Source organism: Stigmatopora nigra, chromosome 17 (assembly GCF_051989575.1).
Source record: "Stigmatopora nigra isolate UIUO_SnigA chromosome 17, RoL_Snig_1.1, whole genome shotgun sequence".
Lineage (NCBI taxonomy): Eukaryota > Metazoa > Chordata > Actinopteri > Syngnathiformes > Syngnathidae > Stigmatopora > Stigmatopora nigra.
Genome location: NC_135524.1, coordinates 898955 through 920236, shown reverse-complemented (window position 1 = coordinate 920236; position 21282 = coordinate 898955). Strand labels below are relative to the sequence as shown.

The window sequence follows — 21282 nt, the reverse complement described above, 5'->3', positions numbered from 1 at the left end:
ATGTCTGTTTATGGTGAAAACTTATGCATTAAAATAAGGGTGGTGAGACTGGAAAGGGGTGGAGGGGGGGGGGGGGGCGACGGAAACAAGAAAACAAACAGGGTGAATGCTGATGGGGGTTTTGTTTGGTCTGGGTGCGGCGCCAGGCAGTATGGTCGTCGGGGGAATTCCATATCGACAGCAAGGCCCTGAATTTTCAATTTAGCGTATTTTCTCGCATATAAGCCGCCTAGTTTTAGAAGCTATTCCCTTAAAATTACCTTAAATCATCAAACTTGACATTTTCTTGCATATAAGTCGCCTAATTGTATAAGTTGTACCCTTAAAATGACCTTAAAATCATCAAATTTGAGCTTTTCTGGCATATAAGCCGCGTAGTTGATATTTTAATGATCAACCGCAAGACCTTAAATCAGTCTTAAAAACTACTGGAATGTGCTCACATGGTTAAAAGTACCAACACATGTATCAAGGCTACTCATATCTGGACCAATCAGAGCACATTTAACTATGTTAAGAAGTTTTTTCTTCTTCAATTGCAATCATACACATCAAAATTAATGTTATTTCGTGTTTTATCTGTTTATCTTTTCTCTATTTTGAAAGAAAATGACCACATTATGGCGTTTCGTCTTTGTCAACTAGCATTTTCATGGATGTCAAGTCCAATTTATGCGCATATAAGCCTTACCGTCGATTCGGTCATCATTTTTTGGGTGAAAAATATCCGCTAAATTACACTATTTCTTTCCTATTTCAGTCCCACCGCCGTCATTCATCTCCCCTTTTAGTTCAGGCCTCCGTCCCCCACCCCCCCAACCCTCACCCGCCATCTTTTCTCTTCTGTCTCCCCTTCACGGTGTCAAAACCTGTTACAGGCAGAGAAGCGCTACTTCTTAAATAATTCACAAGTTGATTAATAGACTCACAAGGGTATAATTAGGCAAGGGAGAGAGAAAGACGGTGGCTAGTGTAACCGGTACAGTGCTTAAGGGAATTAAAGAGAGAGAGAGAGAGCGGGGTTATTGAGGAAATGGAAAGTACCAGTTTAAAAGAAAAAATACCAAAAAAAAAGAATGAAAGAAAGAAGAAAGAAAGGGGAGGGAAATAAATGGCAGCCAGCGGTGGACTCGTGGAAGGATGAAGCAGCAGGGGGGGTGAAATAGTGGTTATGGGATGTTGGGGGAGGAGGCTAGGGGTGAGGGAGGCTACCTCTTTCTGAAGCTATGTGTTAGAAATGAGGCAGCCTCTCCAGGAGCATGGCGCCCGGCGTTTGTTTGATGTGGAAATTGGACAGTTTGAATCCGTCTCCTTTAATTTTTCACAACTAACACGGACCCCATGGGCACTTGCCATTCTTCTTATAGGGTAGACAGATCCTGTCTATCTATACGAAGCCCGTGTGCGTCTTCTTTCCGTTGTTTTAAAGCCGTTTCTTATATTTTTAGGCAGTGAACTTTTACAGGTAAAAAAGCAGGTGGAGTTACAGTTTTTTGTCAGTTATCAACGTAAAAAAAACTTCACTTATGTTGCCTCTAAGGCATCTTTTGTATTCTGAAAAAGGGATGTGGTGCGTTTCTATGGCAGGACGCTCTTCAAAAACAAACAAACACAACAATGGATCAACAGATCTTTTTTTGTTGTGGCGGTGATCTCTGTCTACTTGGCTTTTTTTGCTGTTAAAATAAAATGAAAAGCGCCAATGACAGGTACAACAACGCCACCGCTCTTGCTTTTTCTTTCCAGTTAAAGTAGTCGTCGTATTGGGTACACACACACACACACACACACAGAGTACTTGTATCTTTTGGTTTGCTCTATTTATTTCAGTGTTGATGCCTCAGATTGCTTCCCGTGGTCCTTCTCCATCTGCTGTGTGTTTTATCTCCTCACATAAGATTCCCTGCTATCCAAACGCACTGCTTTTTTCCATCCATGTTTTTCTACTGTATAGTATTGTATCCGTTTGAGCCAATCAGTGAATAGGGAAGCTTAAAATGCCGCAAAGCTAACACAAAGTCACCTGAAAATACCTAAAAAAACCCTCAAGAACAAGAAGCAACCTGGAAAATCCCTCAAAATTAACGTTAAATGATCCTAACTTATCTGTAAATATGCTAAAATGGAAGTGGACATCAAAAACAAACAAAAAATGAAGTCATTACCTGCTATTGACAATAATAGAATAGTACAAATCACTTAAACTGGCCGCAGAACCTCATCTTTCATGTCAACTGTGGCCAGTAAACAAACTTTTTTGGCCTAAAAATAAAGCACACTAGTATATATCAACCATCCCCTACCTACCCTGTCCAGCATCTACAAATATTTTTTGCCTTAGAAGGCCAGAGAGCATTAAAAAAGACAATACGCCACCCATCAAAAACTTCTACGACTTATTTAAGTTGACCACTACTTGATCTAGTACTAATTTTTGATTATTTACTCATAATTCTGTTATTTTTGAGTGCATAAACTCATCAAATGGTGCACTCTCAACAACTTAAATGTCTCCAAAACTATGAAACTCAAGAACTTCAGACAGAACAAGACCATCTTTCACTTGGATTACTTATTTATGGACTATATATTTGTCTATTTCTTATAGTTATTTGTGCATTACATAATGACAATAAAATCATTCAATTCAATTGATTCAATGAATACAAACCAAACTGCTAAATCTAATACAACCTCCTTTAAAACCCTCACACTATAGAAGAAGACACGTCCCCCAAAAAAGTCAGTTACACCTAAAAAAAAAACCTTCAAAAACGTAGTCTACTCCGTCCAATCGGGCGATCTGAACCCTCTCAACGTACTCGACTCCAACAAAACAGCGAATATCGGCTTCTCTTCTCCTCTTTGTTTTGTAATAATGATCATTTATGTAACACGCCATTGTCCCCCATTGGCAGACGACTAACGACTCCTTGAGATCATTCGGGGGGCGCTCTTCGGGGGCCACGTCGACAGACGCCCCGCCGCCAGGAGGTGGCGAAAAGAGCGGGACCCCTCTGTGTTGATTTATTTATCCGTGTCTGGATTAAAGGCGGTATACCTGATGAAGGGGATGTCAGAGGAGCTTTGACAGGCACAGAGGCAGCCGAGTGTGTGCGATTTGGTTGCCGCGGCGGCAGAAACAAGGAGTGTCGATGGCATCTTTCAAGTCTTGACAGACGAGCGGCTCTGAACATCCCCTTAATCTTGCCTTCCCCTCAGAAAAAGGCGCACGGGCGGGCGCACGGGCGGCAAGGTTCTGAGCACCGCACTCGGCTCCCTGTTTGCCTTATTCTCTTAATGACACAAACCATTCATCGGCCACGCGTGATAGCATTTCATCTGGCGTAATGCGCGCTGCTGGCTTGCCACTTCAAACAACCCCACCGCCGCCGCCACCGCCTCCCGCTCGCTAGAGTTGGGGGACGCGAACACGCCCGGCTTTTACCGCACCGGCTTGATGGGATGTCTGTGTAGTGTGTGCCGTTTGATTGCGCTGATTGTTTTCAGGGGCCCACCAAAAGCAAATACAAAGAATCTGCCGTGTATGATTGTCTGCAAATCAGATCACCGACGAATGGGGGGGGGGGTTCTACATCTCTCTCTCTATTCCGCAATGCGCCGCCTACCTCGACTTATTCAAAGTACCAGTTAATGACCTTTGAACTCTTGCCGTTACGTTCCAAGGTGCAGAATTTGTACAAAAACTTCCAATTTCTAGTCCAATTGTACCAGAGAGAAACCATTCTACTGCTTTAGATAAGTCCCCTAAAATGCATTGAAAATGGCATTCTGGTTGACTTTTTTTTGTTTTTTTGTAATTATTGTTAAAAGAAAAAATAAACTAACGTCATGTGTATTTGTCGACAACAAGAACTGATTTGATGGGTGGTACTACAGCCAGCTTTGATTACATTAAAATAGGTATGTCTTAAAAGAATTACATCAATAACTGTGTATAAAACCACTTTGTGTTGAACCTGAATTAAAAGTTAGTGTACCACTTGTCCTTCATTTCAGCTTTAAGCTTCTGTCCCTCAAAGAAAATCATGACACTCAACCTTTACAGCAACGAAAGAGTAAAATATGGATGGCCTCGGTAGTCCAATCCGGAGTTACCGGGCAGAAAAGGCCACCCGGGTTAATTACTCGATTACCGAGAGGCTTAGTCGGGAGCTGTTTAAACAAGCCCCAGTCAGCAGGGGATTAGGCCTCATTACTCCAGCTAAAGTTGCACCCACGACCCTTCCCCGCCGCATTTCGCCGTGGCTATGTCGGGAATTACGGACAATATTCATATGCGGTATATAGACAATATTCCCTCTAATTTTACCAGTGAGAGAGACATTATCATTGCTCACTATGGGAACGAGTGCCTTTTCAATTTTTTCTTTGTAATTTCACCACTTTTAAAGTGGAAAAAATATATATTTTCAAAAATATTCTTATACTGTTGCTAATCAATGAGAATGCATTCTATAAGAGTCAAAAAAATTAAGATTAAAGCAGTTCTAGATGTAATATCTCAGTTTTGTCACCATATTTTATCTCACAGGTTAGCAAAAAGCCAGATGCACTCATCAAAAGAGCCACATGTGGCTCCCGAGCCATAAGTTCCCTACCTCTAGTATAGGAGGACATTTTCTTTAAGGGATGACATACAAGAAGGACATCCTCAACCAGCGCCTCGCTACCCGAGTGTCTGATGGCAGTCCGATAATGACGGACGGCGTTCTCGTTTTGCGGCAATGGCGGGATGATTGAAAATTAGATGGACGTTAGTAGTACGACGTGATGGGCTCGATTTACCAGGTCTGCGGGGCATGAAATACTTAAGGGTTACAATGACATGCAGTCAGTCAAGCTGTCAGAGATAACGTCCTTGGGATGGCTCTGTGTCTTTCAGAAGTGACAATTAGTCCAAATATGCACTTTATAAATGTTTAAATCAAATAGACTGTTATATCACTATGAGGGGAGGGCTCAAGTTCTCGCACACTTGTTGGAGAGGACATAAGATAAAATAGATTGTCCTACATTAGTCCTAGATGGCTTATAATGAAAATTGTTAGGTTTTATGGCTGTATCTATATAAAAAAATACATATATACAAACAACATAGTTATATAATCATATATCTTCAACCTACACAAGGGACTAAAGAAGGAAATTATCCCTAGGCTACAATCTTATGTATATGAATATAAATATGTTCATTAATATATGCTGTGCCTTATTAACTAAACCAAATTCAACAATAATAAAGTACATTGATCTGTAATGAAGTTTCTTCTTTCTGAAATGTCAACATATTTCAGTAGAAAGCTGACATGTTAACTATTTGTTATGCATTATATTTTTTTTAATCATATTTTGAGGGAATAAAACTAAATTTTGAGGTTGGGGGGTTGATTATAAAGTCAGTTTGTCCTACCTGAAATGATGATGGCAATAAGCGTCCATCCATGTCTTCCATTTTTTATTCGATTGATTATTTTCTGCCTGTAAAAGAATAAAATAGTAAAAAGTCAAAAAAAACGGCTTATGCAATATCAATCAATGCTTGTATACGAGTTTTTCTTGCATTCAGTACTACAGTCTACTTAAAAAATAAATTCATTCCAGAACAGTATTTGTAAGATGAAAATTCTGTAAGTAAAGCAGTACTTTATATGTAAATACTCAAATTCATTCAACGGGCCCATGACAATATGTGAAGGTTGTTGGATAGCCATTACGCTTCAATCAGAAATTTCTTAAATGTCCTTCTAGGTCTGCATTTTAGGGTAAAGGTCAGTCTTATCTTCTAGTAAACAGTCCTCGGAATGAAGAATCTCTCATACAAAAACGATTAAATACACACATATATATAAAAGTATTACAGAAAAACTCCAACACACACTTTTCTCCAGAGGGTCTGCCAAAATAGACCATCAAACCCACATTTCATAGAAGTAAAAAAATCTTTCCACATTCATAAGACACGCTCACACAAAAAGTTCAAGTCCAGAACGGCCATTTCGTTCTATAATTGAGGGCCGGGAAAAGAAATCGATCAAAAAGCAGCGGGACGTGAGCCGCCGTCCACGCCGTCTTCGATCCGTGTCTGGTTTTTTGCTCGGGTTCAGCGGCCTAATCACACAAGGAACCGCTCGATGGCGTGACTTAGCCACTGGCGCTTCCGGACCGATGGCGTGATGCTCGATGTTTACACAAGCCCTGCCTTGATTTTTCTTGGTAAAGACAAAAAAAACGAACCAAAAATAAAAAGGCACGCACCTGAGAATCGTAAACGTGCTCCCTCAAAGCTTTAAAAAGGTTTAGTGGCGGGGGGGAGGAGGGATTATTTTAAAGATAGCCTCAGGTTAAAGCCAGATTCTCCGCTCTGCTGCCGCTAAGTAGGAGAGAGGCAAACAGGATATTTATCTTATTGATTTTGTGAACTTGAAACAAGAAGATTTAAGAGGGGCTTGACTGTTGGAATTCCCCAGGAGACGCCCACCCTGCAGCTTCACGGACGTCAACGCACGGAACATCTTGACCGTGAGGATTTAAGGGCCCCCGAGCCGACGCAAAGTCGCGGCGTGCGGCCGAATCGTGCCGTCGGAGGGATCGTTAAAACCGGGTGGGTGAGAGTCGTGGAGCTGGTGGTGTGGGAGGATTGGTCGCCGGTCAAATGGTGACAGAGAGTTTACTGTCGAAGAGAGAGAGTTTAATTTACAAGTAATGTTGAAACAGTAGATATTTAGATATTAAATTCTCTCTCATGAATATAATTTTGGGAGCTGCTTTCAACAATACTCAGATATTAAACAGTACTTCGATATTAGACAGTACTTAGATATGAAACTGTACTTAGATATGAAACAGTACTTATATATTAAACAGTACTCAGATATTAAACAGTACTTTGATATTAAACAGTACTACTTCATTATTAAAGAGTAGTTAAATATTAAACAGTACTTAGATATTAGACAGTACTCAGATATTAAACAGTACTCAGATATTAAACAGTACTCAGATATTATTCAGTACTCAGATATTATTCAGTACTCAGATATTAGACAATACTCAGATATTAGACAATACTCAGATATTAGACAATACTTAGATATTAGACAATACTTAGATATTAAACAATACTTAGATATTAGACAATACTTAGATATTAGACAGTACATAGATATTAGACAGTACTTAGATATTAGACAGTACATAGATATTAAACAATACTTAGATATTAAACAATACTTAGATATTAAACAATACTTAGCTATTAAACTCTGTCTCTTAGATATTAAACTATCTTTCTTAGATATTAAAGTATCTCTCTTAGATCTTAAACTCTTTCTCATGAATACAAATTTTGAGAGCTGCTTTCAAAAGTAAACTCTCTGTCACCAAAAAAATGGCCACCAAACGTCCGGTCACTTAATCTACGGGAGACCAACCAAACTCCACACAAGAGAACTGACCTGGGTTTGAACCCAGAACCTCACAACTGCAAATCCGACGTACAAACCACTCAACTGTGCTTTCCCTATCCAGATATGATAAAGAGCAAAGACTGAGCCCCCCAGCTGCCGCCATCCCACCTCCAGGGTCAACATCCGTGGCCAACTCAGTTGGGTCGCCAACAATTACTCAGCCGTCAGGAGGGGCCGGCGCCATAATTGTTCCCGGAGTGGCCTCGTGACTCCATTAACGGACCCGTCTTGATGAGGCTAATGGCCAAAGAGACCTGTTTTTTGGTGGCATTATCTTAATTGAGCTCCAGGCTTGGCACCAAGGCCAAAACGCGATTAGGTTACTGACGGATGGCGAGAGGACGCTCCGGCAAGGAAACCATTTACCCGACAGCGATATTAATTAACGGCTATCTCCTTACACGTGCTTTAACGCTGATGAATAAGTTAGCGTGGTGACCAAGTCGTCGTAGTGGCTCCTAAAGATGTTTTTGATAGCGAGGTATTGAAATCTAAAGGATTTTAGGGAGGATCCTGACTTAAAAACATTGATATAAATCAAAACATCAAGATATGTATGGAGGATTTAATGTTTTAGGGTTATTGGGGAGTAGATAGGAGGTCTAAAATGGACAAGATGGTGAATCAGAATGGAGCCAGGTTGCTCTTTTGTTATGTAAAGATGTGCCACACGATCCCGGCAGATCAAAAAAAAAAGGGGAGAGAAAAAAGAAACCGTTCAGATAAGCTTCCTTCCCTTCATCAGATAATTAAGGATCCCTTTGCTCCAGTTTCCTCTTGCTTGTATGACTGTCTGATCAGCTTTCAAAGAGCTCATCAGTCAGAGTTGCTTCAGGATCAACGTGGACTCACAACGGGGACGCACGCAAGCACGGACGCCACGCCCTACCGTACTTCTTACTTACCCCATGGAAAAGATTTTTTTTTGTTTTAGGGTGCTTTCTAGACTCTGGATGCAGAATTGGGGGGTATTTACATAGGCTTGATTTGAGGGAGGCTACACCAGATCGAAAAAGAGCAAACTACTAGTTTCTTATTTTCAAGGAGTTACTGAATTGAAGAGTACAATTGAAGATAGTGAATATGAAAAGAAAATCTAGGAATTCGAATTGAAAACTGCACTTATTTTTAGTACAATCTGGAATGGAAACCGGTTTTGGTCTGAATTCAAATTATTTTTCAAGAAGTTGCTGAATTGAAGATACTGAATATGAAAAGACATGAAAACTAAATCCAATAATTTTAATTGAAAGCTGCACTTATTTTAGTAAATTGTGGAATGAAAACTGGTTTTGGTCTGAATTCAAATTATTTTTCAAGAAGTTGCTGAATTGAAGATACTGATTATGAATAAAAGTGAAAACTAAATGCAGGAATTTTAATTGAAAGCTGCACTTATTTTAGTCCAATCTAGATTGAAAACCGGTTTTGGTCTGAATTCAAATTCTAATATTTCCTAATTGTTGACGCTACATCAGTAGTCAATCAAAACTAATTATTACTCCTACTTATTTTTTTATGTTGACTAGTTATTTATATATTACTATTTATATTAATATTTTATATATCATTACTACATATTGATGTGTTTTTGTTTGTTTGTTTGTTGTTGAGTGTGTGTTTTCTCTCCAGAATCTCACAGTTGGAAAAAAGAGCCGATGGTACTCACTCATTCATCAGTTGGACGACGTCCCTGACCGCAGGAGTCCACCAAGCGGTTGGTGTCGGGCACCGTCCGCCTTCTGGCCAACAGCTGTCTCAACAATGGCTGTCTCCGAGTCCATTGTTGTTCCTCAACTTAGTTTGAAAGCTCTTCTGTCTGTACTTTGTTCATCATCCAGGTAGAGAGACTCCTGGAAAACATTTTCAACAGTCTTATTTCCCAAATCATAGAAGCATTTTTACTCCCTAAAATACTTAGAAAATACATACATGGAAATATCTTTAAGTGCTTTAAAGGCAGAAAAGCCATTTTAAGCAATTTAGGTCCCCCTAAAACTGTCAATAAATTTACAGACTCGGATTCTAATCAGCTATAATTTGAAAGCAGTGTGCCACAAAGACGAATCCATAATTAGAAAGCTCAATATTTCATAACAGTCCACATGACAATAACATTTTGTCCATTTCCTTAGTTAGGCTCTTATGAATTTTGCTTGAAGGTTTAGCATGAATCGCATGAATTCTCTGTTTTTATACATTGGTAGAGTCTAATGCAAGGTTCATCAACATAAATAAAGGTGGCCTATTAAAAAATGAACAAATCCCTCCACAATACACATCCCACCTTCCACCAAATCAACCCACTGCCTTCTAGAAGGCCCTACAGAGCCAAAACAACCAAACCCGAAAAAAATATCTCATATAAATTGAACTCCTTAAAAAGTAAAGTATATCTAACAGACAAAAACTTTGAACCCCTACTTTCCAAGAACCCACTGTGCTCCAAAAACCAACAAAAAAACAACAACAACAAAGCTAATTGCAACCTCCTGCTTCCCCACTGTTATTCCCTCACCTCGACACACCTTTGCCATGTCAAAACTTTGGCCCCCCCCCCACCTGTCAGCAAGGCCCCGAGGTTCAATTCCGACCCCCGTAGCCCTCCTACACGCCACCCTAGCTGCACCCTCGTCCCTGTATCCCCCCGCTGGCAGTTTTTAACTACACTCCACTCTGGCCTCTGCTCTACTTGTTACAGCCCCAACACGAGTGCAAACAATCAAAGTGTTTGGGAACGCTAAAATATGCATGGCTATCCATGACAGACAGATAAAGCAGGGCAATTAGCCACGTAATCCTAGAGCAAGGCACCGAATGGGCCGCCTCAGCTGTCCTCCCTCCCGCCCGGCCGGCCCTCCTTCTCCTTTGCTCTCTTTGCTCTCCATTAGTTAAATGTACACTGTGTGTCGTCTCCCCATCAAATCAAGTAACACTTGGCCTAATTGGCTTATGAATAATACAGCAGGGTTCGCATTATAATTTCATCAGTGGTAAACATTGCAAAGGGGGCAGTTGCTAAAAGAACCCTATCCTTCATTCGTTTCTTAATTCGGGAACGAAAAATGTGGAAAAAAAACTAAAAAATGCAAACAAACAAAACAAGGCGTGTCAGATATTGAATGCCAAGAGTTTGTCGGCACCCCCGCGCACGCGAGAGGTGATGAGAGCCCCGTCGGCCTCATTTTAAAGCAACACAAACGCAAATAAACACACATTTTTCCCTTGCCTAACCCCAATTGGCTGTTCTTTTTTTATTCCAAACTTGATGAATATTTCATAACAAGCAACATAAATATGCATTCTAATGGTTTTTTTTGCAGAGAGTTATTACCGGTGTTTTCAGTTTCTTCCCCCTCAAACAAAAACTCATTTGAAATTCCGCATAACTGGGCTCTGAAACCATTTCTCCTCCCCGAGAGTGAAATCCTAAAAGAGTCGTTCTAAGGAAGAATAGACTCTTTTTTTTAAAGCCGCTTTAACTTGTTAAAATACATTTATCCACGGCTGAGACGCGTTCATTTAAAATCTCCGTCAACGATCTCCCTCGTGATGAAATTCTTTACCCAAAAAAAAAAAAAAATCGGCAGCAGGTACTCCCCTTACCCCCATACAAGGCAGGTAAGCATCACTCAAACTGACTATTACATTACATAATGCACTTTTAAGGCAATTTTACACAGCCTGTGATCGACGTTTTGAAATATGAGGTATGAATACATATGACTCTGATCTTAGAAAGATAGATATTAAAGCAAACTCTCATATGAGCCATTTCCCCTGGTTGAAATGTGAAAAAAAATTGAATAAATAAGAAAAAAAGACAGCTAGAGAGCCCCTTCCGCCTTCAAAAGGAAAGTTAAGCGCGCCACGTCCTGGTTTTTTTTTGAAAAGCGAGCCACCTGAAGGCAATCTGTCTAGGCTGGAACCCGACTTGTCACCGCCGCCGAGAGCTGTCACATGACGGCTCGGCGTTGATGGAGACAGACATCCATCATCCGCCGCTTGTACGTTACACGTCATGTGATGTCTAGCGACAAGCGTGTTTCACTTAAGATGTGCTTAGGCGTGTTTGGTTGTCGGGTAGACTTACTAAAAAAAAAAAATAGGAAAAAAAAACTTTTTTGTTCTCGTATCTCTCTTATCTGAAGGTTGAAAAACATTTATTTAAAAAAAAAAAAAACTTTAGGCAATGAAGATGTAACTGTCCATCAATCCGTCTCAGAAGTACTTGAAAAAAATGGCGGAGCAAAACGAGATTTAACACAAAAAAGGTATCAGTCAGACCTTGATTTGGTATTTTAGAAATCAACTGTTAACTATTCCGCTTAAAAGTTCAAAGATGCCCATTTTAGCTCAATTGCTCTCTATTTTTTTTTTGCACTCTTTTTAGTGAAATTGACATGTCACTCATTTTTTTTTGCATGGTTAAAATTAAAGCTTAAGAAAATAATACAATATACACTCATTAAAGCTATATACACCAATTTTCCATGTGTTTACTTGTTAACATCTACATTTTAATAACCTTTAAATTAGAAGTACAATATGCACGCACATATTTGAATAATTAGATTCAAATGTGGACTCTCGGTTCAATAAACAGAAAAAAACAAATGTGGAAAAAGTGAAAGGTCAAAAGGTCATGTAAGATGATAAAATTGTTCATGTTTGCCATTAAAAACTTTTGGAATTAATGTAAAAAGTACAACTATAAAACATCTCAAATCCAGGCAAAGCTTAATGACACACTTTACAATATTTGCCTAAAAAAAGTCAGGCGTTGTTATTAAACATTTGACAGGTTAAGATGGCTTTAGCCCGCACTTAATTAAAACAGAAGAAGAGGAGACAGGAAGCATGTTAAGAGAGCGCTTAATGAATGTATCCGTCTAAAAAGCGGCCCTCCCTTTCCATGTCCTTTCTGCTGTTCAGTATTAGTTCCACTCGAGTGCTCTCCCAGCCACAGACAAATGGGGACTCTAATGACGGGACACACACACAAGCGCCCCCTCAGCCCTTGTCGGGTCACTGACCGCCCCAACCTCCCCCAAGGGATGGCAAACAGCAAAGTCAAGCCGTTCTGTTAGGCAAGCGTGTTCACCCCATCAGTGCACAAGACAACCTTGCATATTGACTTCATTAACACTGACATACTGCATGTGCATCTGTGTATATTTAAGTGTGTGTGTGTGAGACTGTTTTCAGGCTAAAGTACAACTTCCTTAGAGTACTATCAAAATGGAATAAGAAAGAAATTATACAAGTTATAATGAGATTTCAAACTTGATTGAAGTTATTTTGGGGTACTATTATAAATGTGCTTGAAAAATGTATCATTATATATAGGTGCTCGGATGTTTGGTCACCTGGACGTTTGGTCGCCCGGGCGTTTGGTCGCCCGGGCGTTTGGTCGCCCGGGCGTTTGGTCGCCCGGGCGTTTGGTCTCCGGTCAAATGTACTTCTCTCTCTCTTAGATATTAAATTCTGGTTTTAAAAGTAAACTCTCTGTCACCATTTGACCGTTCGACCAAAAGACCGGGGGACCAAACGTCCGAGCACCCTTTTAAGTGGTAATATGCCAAATGTCAAAATAGTCTGCTTAGTATTTCATCATCAATGGCAGTCAATAAACTTCATTAATACGTACTCATTATTGTGTGCTTAGAAGGGGACTGCATATTAAATTATTTCATATATAAAAAATAGCAAAAATAGCAATGACGTAGGTGGCGCAAAATTGAGAATAAACCCGTTGTTTGTTGATGCGTGTTGTGAAAAGCACATTCTTAACCCCGAGAAATTAATGTCTTGCATTTTTTTTCTTTCAACCAATGAACAGAGAACGCTAAAAAGCATCATTATCGCACCAGGCGATGATGCTAGCTGTGCTTTATTGGCATAAACTAAATGCCACGGAAACAAGCGATACTCTTGAGACGATACGGCGGCGGCAGGGAGGAAAGATTGTCTTCCAAATCAAGTGGAAACAAAGGGGAACATCACATGGAATTAAGGTGGGGAAGGGTTGGAATCGTTACCGCCCTGACACTAACAGAAAGCCTGAAAATATTCAATAATAAAATAATAAACAAACCTGTTTGATGCTGTGGAAAAGGAAAGATGGGAGGAGAAGTGGGTAATTGCTGGTGGAAATCTTCTAAGTAGGCGGATCAACCACAAAAACATCCACCCTTCGCTCGGTTCTGTCAAGGAAGCTCAACATCAGATCACAAAAAAACACACAAAAACAGTACAAAAGATTTGACCTATGCAAGTGTCATATTTCAAGTGGTTTTGGGGGATTATCCGAGTTGACGTGGGATGAGAGCAGCATTCAAATCAATGGAATTTTTAAGTGGGACATGATTTTTTTTACATGTGTGGCACGGTGGTTAAGTGTTTGGGGTGTTGGCCTGACGGTGGGGGATTTGGGTTCAAATCCAGAAGTGGAATTTTCACTTTTTGAGTTGAATTTCTGGAATAAATTCAGTTAAAACAGATTATGTCTTGAAAATTTCACATTTTGTCGACAATTTTCCACTCGGTACGACAATTTCTATTAAGCTCCACCCCTTAAAAAACCCAATTTTGATGACCCACCTTCCACTTTAATCCAAATTCAATGAAATGAACTCAATAGAGAACATGAACATGCCACCAAGAGTGTTCCTAGTCCCCGAAATTGGTTAAAAAATGTTTAAATTGTCTTGAACAATATGCTCACCCGCCCTCGCTAGCTACTTGATTAGAATTAGAATCACATCTGGCACCATGTTCTGTCCCTCATTACCAGTGAATCTCATTCGGGCGGCGTTCCCACGGGAGGGAGCGCGGCGGCGGCAGGTTTTTAAGCACACTTTTGACTTTCTTCCTGCCTGCCTGCCTGCCTCTTGCTCATCTCATCTTCCTCGCCGTTTCTTCTCTTCTACGTTTACATTAGCGGAAGTCCTCATCTGAGAGAATGACTGAGCACCTCCTCCTCCATGGAAATTGTTTTACGTTGCCAATTAAAGTCGCTACGCTAAGATTTTTCCATTTTTTTCCCCCCTCCAAGACAATGTTTTATTCACCATGTATTATTTGTTTCCCCTACAAAAAAACGAGAAAGTATAAAATGACTAAAATAGGTCTTGCAGTAAGTTCCACTTACTTGCAATAAAACTACACCAAAGGTTTTAGAAATACAGGAAAAGTGTATATGTTCTTATTTATGGTGTCCTCAAGTTTTACTGAATAATGAAAGGTTTCCGGATATAACTACATTTCAAACTTGTCTTTGTATCTTTGTGTCTGAATGGGAATTTTTGGGGGGAGTGTTAGGAAATAAAAGTGTAAAAAGTTTGGACTCCACAATGTTTTTAGCTCATTAAAAAAGTAATTGAAAGCCGCAGCACCTTCATTTACGGGCTCGGCGAGTGAAGAAATACAAGAGTCAACATATCTTCAAAGACATTTATTTCCGAATTGAAGACGTGGATATAAATATGATATCATTAAGAGGCACGTTGCAGTGATTGTAAAAAAAAAAACGTGGTACTTTGGTTTATACCTTTTACATCATGGGAGAGTCGCAGAGTAAGCATGGCGCTTGGAGGATTTTCTTTATCCATTGTGGGTCTAAAAAGGAAAAAAAGGGATAAAAAAGTGGAAAATTATGTTAAAATGTAACATTTCTGTTCGTATATGTGATTTTTTTGGAGTAAAATGACATGTTAAGAGCCAAAACTGTCCAAAAACCCCCCACAAATACCTGAACTGAAACAATATTGTTAAATATGCAAATGTTTGGTGTACAAAAAAATTCCAACACCAAAATTTTGTACAAAAAAAATTCACACACTACAAGATTTTGCACCAAAAAATTCCAATACAACAACAAGAGCTGGCTCTAGAGGTGACTGTGTAGTTCCCTAAATTGAAATACATATTTACATATAAATGTTAATTAACATGAATGTAAATATGTTCATTGATATGTGCTGTCCCTTAATAAATACAATTTTTTTCCATATATAAGGCACACTGGATTATAAGGCGCCCTGTCTATTTTGAAAAAAAAATTTAAGACTTTTAAGTGCGCCTTATAGTCGTGAAAATACGGTAAACTCCAAATGGGAAGGGCATCTTACCGTCAGGGTCGGGAATTCCAGAAACGCTATCATGCAAGAGACAGCGTCTGTACGTAAATGTTTGACAGGCTTGATAGGACAAAACACACCTAAAAGAGGTACAAAAAATGTTTAAAAAAATATGTTAGCTTACGAGTAGGTTGTCAAAAAAACGTGTAAATATTAGGAGAGTGTAAGATGGACTCCAGGTGTAGATTGGCGGGTGAGTACCTGAGCCAGGTGTGTCCATTTTGGCACAAGGCTTGTTTGTGGTCGGTGAAGGGAAGCGTCTCCTGGCAGATGCTGCAGCACTCCGGGAACGTCTGCTTGTTCATCTTTTTCTTGATGTGACCGATTAGGACCTACCAGGCCAAAGACAAGGACAGAATACAGACACAGAAAAAGACATTTTACACACATTTGTTTTGTTCAAGAGCCTGCCATGATGCTTATTTCCATAGTAAAGCTAGCTAGATAATATGAATGGTGCTTTTGTTTGTTTACCTCTGTGTTTTCATCTCCAGATTCCTTGAGGAGATGCTCGGCCACACCCAAAGTGGGAATGCGAGTCTTCTCCGTTTTGGGAGAGTTGAGGTAGACCTCCCCAAGCAACTTCTTCATGTTCTCCCGCGCCAGACGCTTCTCCACTAAATCCATCTTTTCCTGCAAGTCCGTCATCTGCTCATTGGAATTATTCCCCTTCATCTCTTCGCCCTCTTCTTCATCTTTTTCCTGGTCGAGCCGCACCACAGCGTGGGGGATCTCCTTGGAAGGTTTCCATTGGTGGTCCGTCAGTGGGCTCTGAAGCGACTGGTGCAGAAAACGAAGCAAGAAAAGCTTCAAGCGCCAAAAGTAGAGGGAATCCGTCTCTTGGATCTTCTGGTCCAGCTCCTGTTGAAGTTCCTCGGGAATGTTTTTGGTTTTTAAGATGTTCCACCTCATAATATCGAGAAGATCAGCTTGCTTGTAGAGTTTCTCGGAGGGCGACCCCAACAGGAGCTCGGCTGCCACTTCGGGTAGTTTTAAAGCGAAAAAGTTGACTTGGTAGTTCTTGATATTGGCATGAAATGAGTTGACCATACCTCGCGTACCCAGTAACGCAATATACGCTTCGTTAGAACTCAACGCAATGGCATCCAAGCGCTGGTTGGTCAGATTTTCAGGGCTTAGTAGGATTTTTTGATCAAAAATCAAGGCATTTTCAGTGAATTTGGGCATCAGTTTTTTAATCCATCCATTGGCGGAGCAAGTGTACACCACCCCGCTCGATCCGACCGCCAACGACACCACAGGGAGCGAATAGAGGCCCGCTATATGCGAGTTCCGCACCTCCAGTCCGGTGGGCTTGATGGCTAGCAAACACCAGAAAACGTAAGAACCACGTGACGCCACAATGAGGCTGCAAGTGGATTGGAGGACTGGGTGGACCAATGAGACGCACTTGAGGTTCTCCACGCTAATCTTATCAATCTCTTCCCAAAGAATGACGGGATGTCTGAGGGTAAAGTAACCTTTGACCCCTATCAAACTCACCGGCATGATTTTGATTGGCCCTAAATCACTACCCACGATCAAACCGCTCATTTGCCGACCTGCGTTTTCGTACTCCCACCACGCCAAGGCGCTAGGTCGGCTCACCCAAGACTCGATGGCGTCGAAAAAAACTACATCTGATTCATTTTCAAAGGGTATCGTAAACTTCCACAAAATCAGGTCGCCATTTTCCATCAAAACAGCAAGAAGGACCATTTCCACATCCAGGCAGGAGTTGTCTGACTGTACTTGTTTCAGAGTGTAAATACTGGACCACTCCATCCTCACGGGAGTCTGCATTCGATGGCGTCGTTGAAGTTCCTCAAAGTCCAAGAGATCCTTCTCGGGTGGTTGTCCGTCTTTTTGGGCGTAGCCTCGTTTTTGGAGTAGCTCGCCGTATTTCTCGCCCAAGTCGACCATAGTCTGCCAACCCAGACGTACGTGGCACTGTTGGATGGTGAGTCGGTTTTCCAGGGTCAAGCAGGCCAGTAAGCAGCGGCCACTGCCACCGCAACCTAATGGCGACCAACTAGCGTATTTCATTCCTTTCTGCTCGCCGTAGGGATTCATTGCTCGATCTAGTAGAAACTCTTGCATCGTGGAGTAATCGGAATGTGTGTTAAAGTAGGTCATTGCCTCGGCGTGCTCTGTTGAAGGTCCGACCTTGACAGTCAATGACAACAAAAGAAACCATTAAAGATGGAAAATAAATAAACAGAATTGTTTTTTTTAAATATTTAGTCATTGAAATTTATTAATGCAGTTCCAGATCTCTGTAAAAACTCCAACTTTAATAAAAACAACCATGCTGTAAAGTACTTTTGCAGTAATACCATGCTGTGCTGAAAAGTACTTTTGCAGTACTACCATGCTGAAAAGTACTTTTACAGTACTACCATGCTGAAAAGTACTTTTACAGTACTACCATGCTGAAAAGTACTTTTACAGTACTACCATGCTGAAAAGTACTTTTACAGTACTACCATGCTGAAAAGTACTTTTACAGTACTACCATGCTGAAAAGTACTTTTACAGTACTACCATGCTGAAAAGTACTTTTACAGTACTACCATGCTGAAAAGTTATTTTACAGTATCATTACGTTATGCAAGTCAACAATGATAGTATCTGATGATTAAAAAGACAGCAAAGTAATGTATTTTAAGACTGTATTTGGTTACTAAACTGTACTTTTTAAAGAGAACTGTTTAATAATGCTGACTGGCAAAATAATAATAAATAATTACAACCTGACAATATACACAGATGCAAAGTGTGTTATGCAAAGATGATTCAATGCAAATATTTAGTTATTTTCTGCACATTAACATCAAGAAATTGTGATTGCATCTGTTTTACCCCTCTGAAAAGTTAACAAAACTTGCATTTTATTTCATAAAAGTGATAATACACGTCCATATGTGTGCAAACTAGTAGTTGGGTGCAGGTTTCCATTGCAAACCGTGTTTTTTGTCCTACCAGTGCAATTAGTGGATTGCAATCAGCTGCTTGTTTCCTGCAGAAATCGCATCGGTTCTTGCTGGATCGGTTGCAAAAAAACCTGCACCCATCGGGGATCTCAAAGATCGGATCGCCCACCCATGCCCACCACGGTATTTTATTTCATTTAACGCAGTTAAATCGTCCGATTTGTTTATGTTAAATCGTCCAGTCCCGATTTGTTTTTTTAACACGTGCGCTCAAGTATAGCGTGTGCACGATGTCCCCATTTAGTCCTGATTTAGTCCGATCAAGTTGATTAAAAAGAGCAAAGCTAAGACATAATTACCCGCATTTTGTAGCTCTTATCGGCGATCGGAATTGAAGATCTGCTCAGTATCAGATCTTGTTTGCTGGTTTGAAAGTCGCAAAGATGCTCCACTACTACCACACAGTTGCTAGTACACACTGCTAGCCGGTGGTCCTGCGACCAAACAAGCGGCTGTGTGCCACTTGGCGTCGACAAAAGTGTAATCGCCGGATCCCGTTTGACTGGTAAGTCTTCTGCATTTACAACATTATCGGTTGCCTGAAAATCCATTTCAGTAATGTCGTTTGATGGCCTAATGTTAGTTATAACACTAGACAAATGCTCTACGGGAGACGCCATATTTGTTGGTAATGGACGTGACGTCATACACACGCGTCACGATGTTTATCTGGAAATTCTATTATATTTTGAACAATATTTGTTTGATTCATTGTTATTTTGTGTTGATCTTTACATGACTTGTACTGTTTTGCATATATTGCCTGCCTATATATTTTTCCTATTTAAAAATGCTGTCAAACTGCTAATTATGTATTTAAAAAGCATATTTATGTGCAAAAAATATCAAAAATGAGTAAAGTTTGCATCACATATTCAGAATTCAACCAAGATTGGCCTACATAATGGTTAATTATGTTTAATTTAGGACATTGTGCATAGTGAATTTAGTCAAGTGGATTTTGCAACATATTTTGAATAACAAGGTGCAATTTACATATATATATATATATAAAGTCTACCAAATGTGAAATGCCATTTTATGATGATATGCATATTTCACCTAGATGACCTTTTAAACTATTGTGATCTTCTATCTTTTTAATTAATCAATCCATTGATTTGCTTCATCAATGAATGTAAACAAAAGCACGGTAAGTCAATGTAAACACCCTTTTGTTTAATCCAGTTTGAGACCACTTCCAATTACCCTTTCTATTTATCATTTACATTATTTTCAACCTCATCCTGTTTGTATCTAGTCCACAAAATGCTTTAATAATTTAGTTTAGATATTTTAAATCCCCTTTTTGCTGCTCACTACAATAAGACAAGTAAAAACAGTTTTTAATGCCTCTTGGCACGGATCTTCAGCTCCTAGCGAGATTATAAAAACACACACAGATTGTACAAACATGTTCTTCAAATTGACAACACCAGTGGAAAATTCCACCAATATCTTACAGAAGGAGGGCCGCAAATTCAAAAACATACTGAGCGTCCATTCTATGACAAACTCCACTAATCCTGGACATAAATACTACATATATCTTATTTATTTCTACTCCTTTTGGTTCGATTTGCATGTATTTAGCAATGTTGTGTTGTTTGAGCTGTCAAGGCGACCAGAAACGAGGAAAAAATATCAAAAATAGACTTGATGTTAGTAACCTTGGGAGAGAACAAAGCTTGAAAGGAAAGAGGCCAAATAAAAAATGTCTGCCCTTTTTCCAAAGACTTTTTATCCATTCCTCCCTAGATGGCTTTAGCATGGAGTCGCTTGTAAACAGCCAATTTAGTTTACGTCGCAGCTGTCATCCCCGAGTATGCATCAAATACTAAATAAAAACACACAAAAAATGGAATAACAATGGTCATGAGTCGTAAAGAGAAGCCGCCATGGAGTAGGAAGTAAAAAAACGTAACTGTTCCATGCGTTGGTGTGACTACAGTAGGAAGAAAAGGCTTTTTTGGGTACTTTAATGTGACAATGTAAAACAGATGTAGTATTTTTTTTTGGTTGATTGTTGTGGGTTTTTGACCCAACAGCTGTCAGAGCTAGAGTTGATCAAATGTGGAAAAGATGCGCCTGATCTTTGAGATGTTGTCTTTTCAACTGGTGGATTCACTTAAATGATGATCACATGACGCCATGGAGGGCCTATTGTATCATGCAAAAGGTTTTTGCCTGAAAAAATGGAACATTTTGCTCTTTTTGGGCAATTTTAGCATACAAACCAAGCTTTTTCGACTGTACAAATTGCTACTTTACATATATAATATCAAATGGTCTGTTTTGTAATAGTTTTGAATGTAGATGTTGACATTTTTGGTCATTTTTGGTCGCCCGGACGTTTGGTCGCCGGACGTTTGGTCGCCGGACGTTTGGTCATCTACACAATTTTGAATTTAGTGAATACTAGTGGGTCACCTGTCCACTTTGGAGAAAATTTTTGACTTTTTAGTGCGTTCAGTGTGAGTAAATATGTTGCATTTGTACATTTTTTTATGGCTTAATAAGGGGAATTGCTAACATTAATAAGGGGAGCAATTGGCCAAGGTTGCCAGGTATGCAAATATCCATGAATTGTAATGGCTATGTCTTTAGACCCAACAAAGCCAAATATACTTTGTAGTACACAATAGGTTTGTCATTATT

At 39.9% G+C, this 21282-nt stretch overlaps 1 protein-coding gene across 2 annotated transcripts; it reads right to left on the bottom strand.

Moving 5' to 3' along the window:
* Positions 1 to 5445: 5445 nt before the first annotated feature.
* Positions 5446 to 19255, bottom strand: gtf3c4 (general transcription factor IIIC, polypeptide 4). Of its 2 annotated transcripts, XR_013329509.1 has the most exons (8): positions 18924 to 19255; positions 16106 to 17797; positions 15833 to 15963; positions 15623 to 15711; positions 15043 to 15110; positions 13588 to 13696; positions 9160 to 9343; positions 5446 to 5502 (listed from the first exon to the last, which is right to left on the bottom strand). XR_013329509.1 is itself a non-coding variant. In XM_077738026.1 (5 exons), exons 1-5 carry the CDS (start codon positions 19242 to 19244, stop codon positions 15046 to 15048), a joined length of 2298 nt encoding a protein of 765 aa, XP_077594152.1. In that variant the 5' UTR covers positions 19245 to 19255; the 3' UTR covers positions 14932 to 15045. The 2 variants fall into 2 exon arrangements, 1 of the variants encoding a protein (XP_077594152.1); XM_077738026.1 differs by lacking the exons at positions 5446 to 5502; positions 9160 to 9343; positions 13588 to 13696 and having other exon boundaries at positions 14932 to 15110.
* Between the last annotated feature and the right edge of the window lie 2027 nt (positions 19256 to 21282).

Coding starts and splice junctions, on each gene's coding strand:
- gtf3c4 (XM_077738026.1), bottom strand. CDS start 19,244: ATGGCGTCTCCCGTAGAGCATTTGTCTAGTGTTATAACTAACATTAGG. Junction 15,964..16,105: donor CTGGAGATGAAAACACAGAG/GTAAACAAACAA, acceptor TTGGCCTGGTAG/GTCCTAATCGGTCACATCAA. Junction 15,111..15,622: donor TGGAATTCCCGACCCTGACG/GTAAGATGCCCT, acceptor TTTCCTTTTTAG/ACCCACAATGGATAAAGAAA.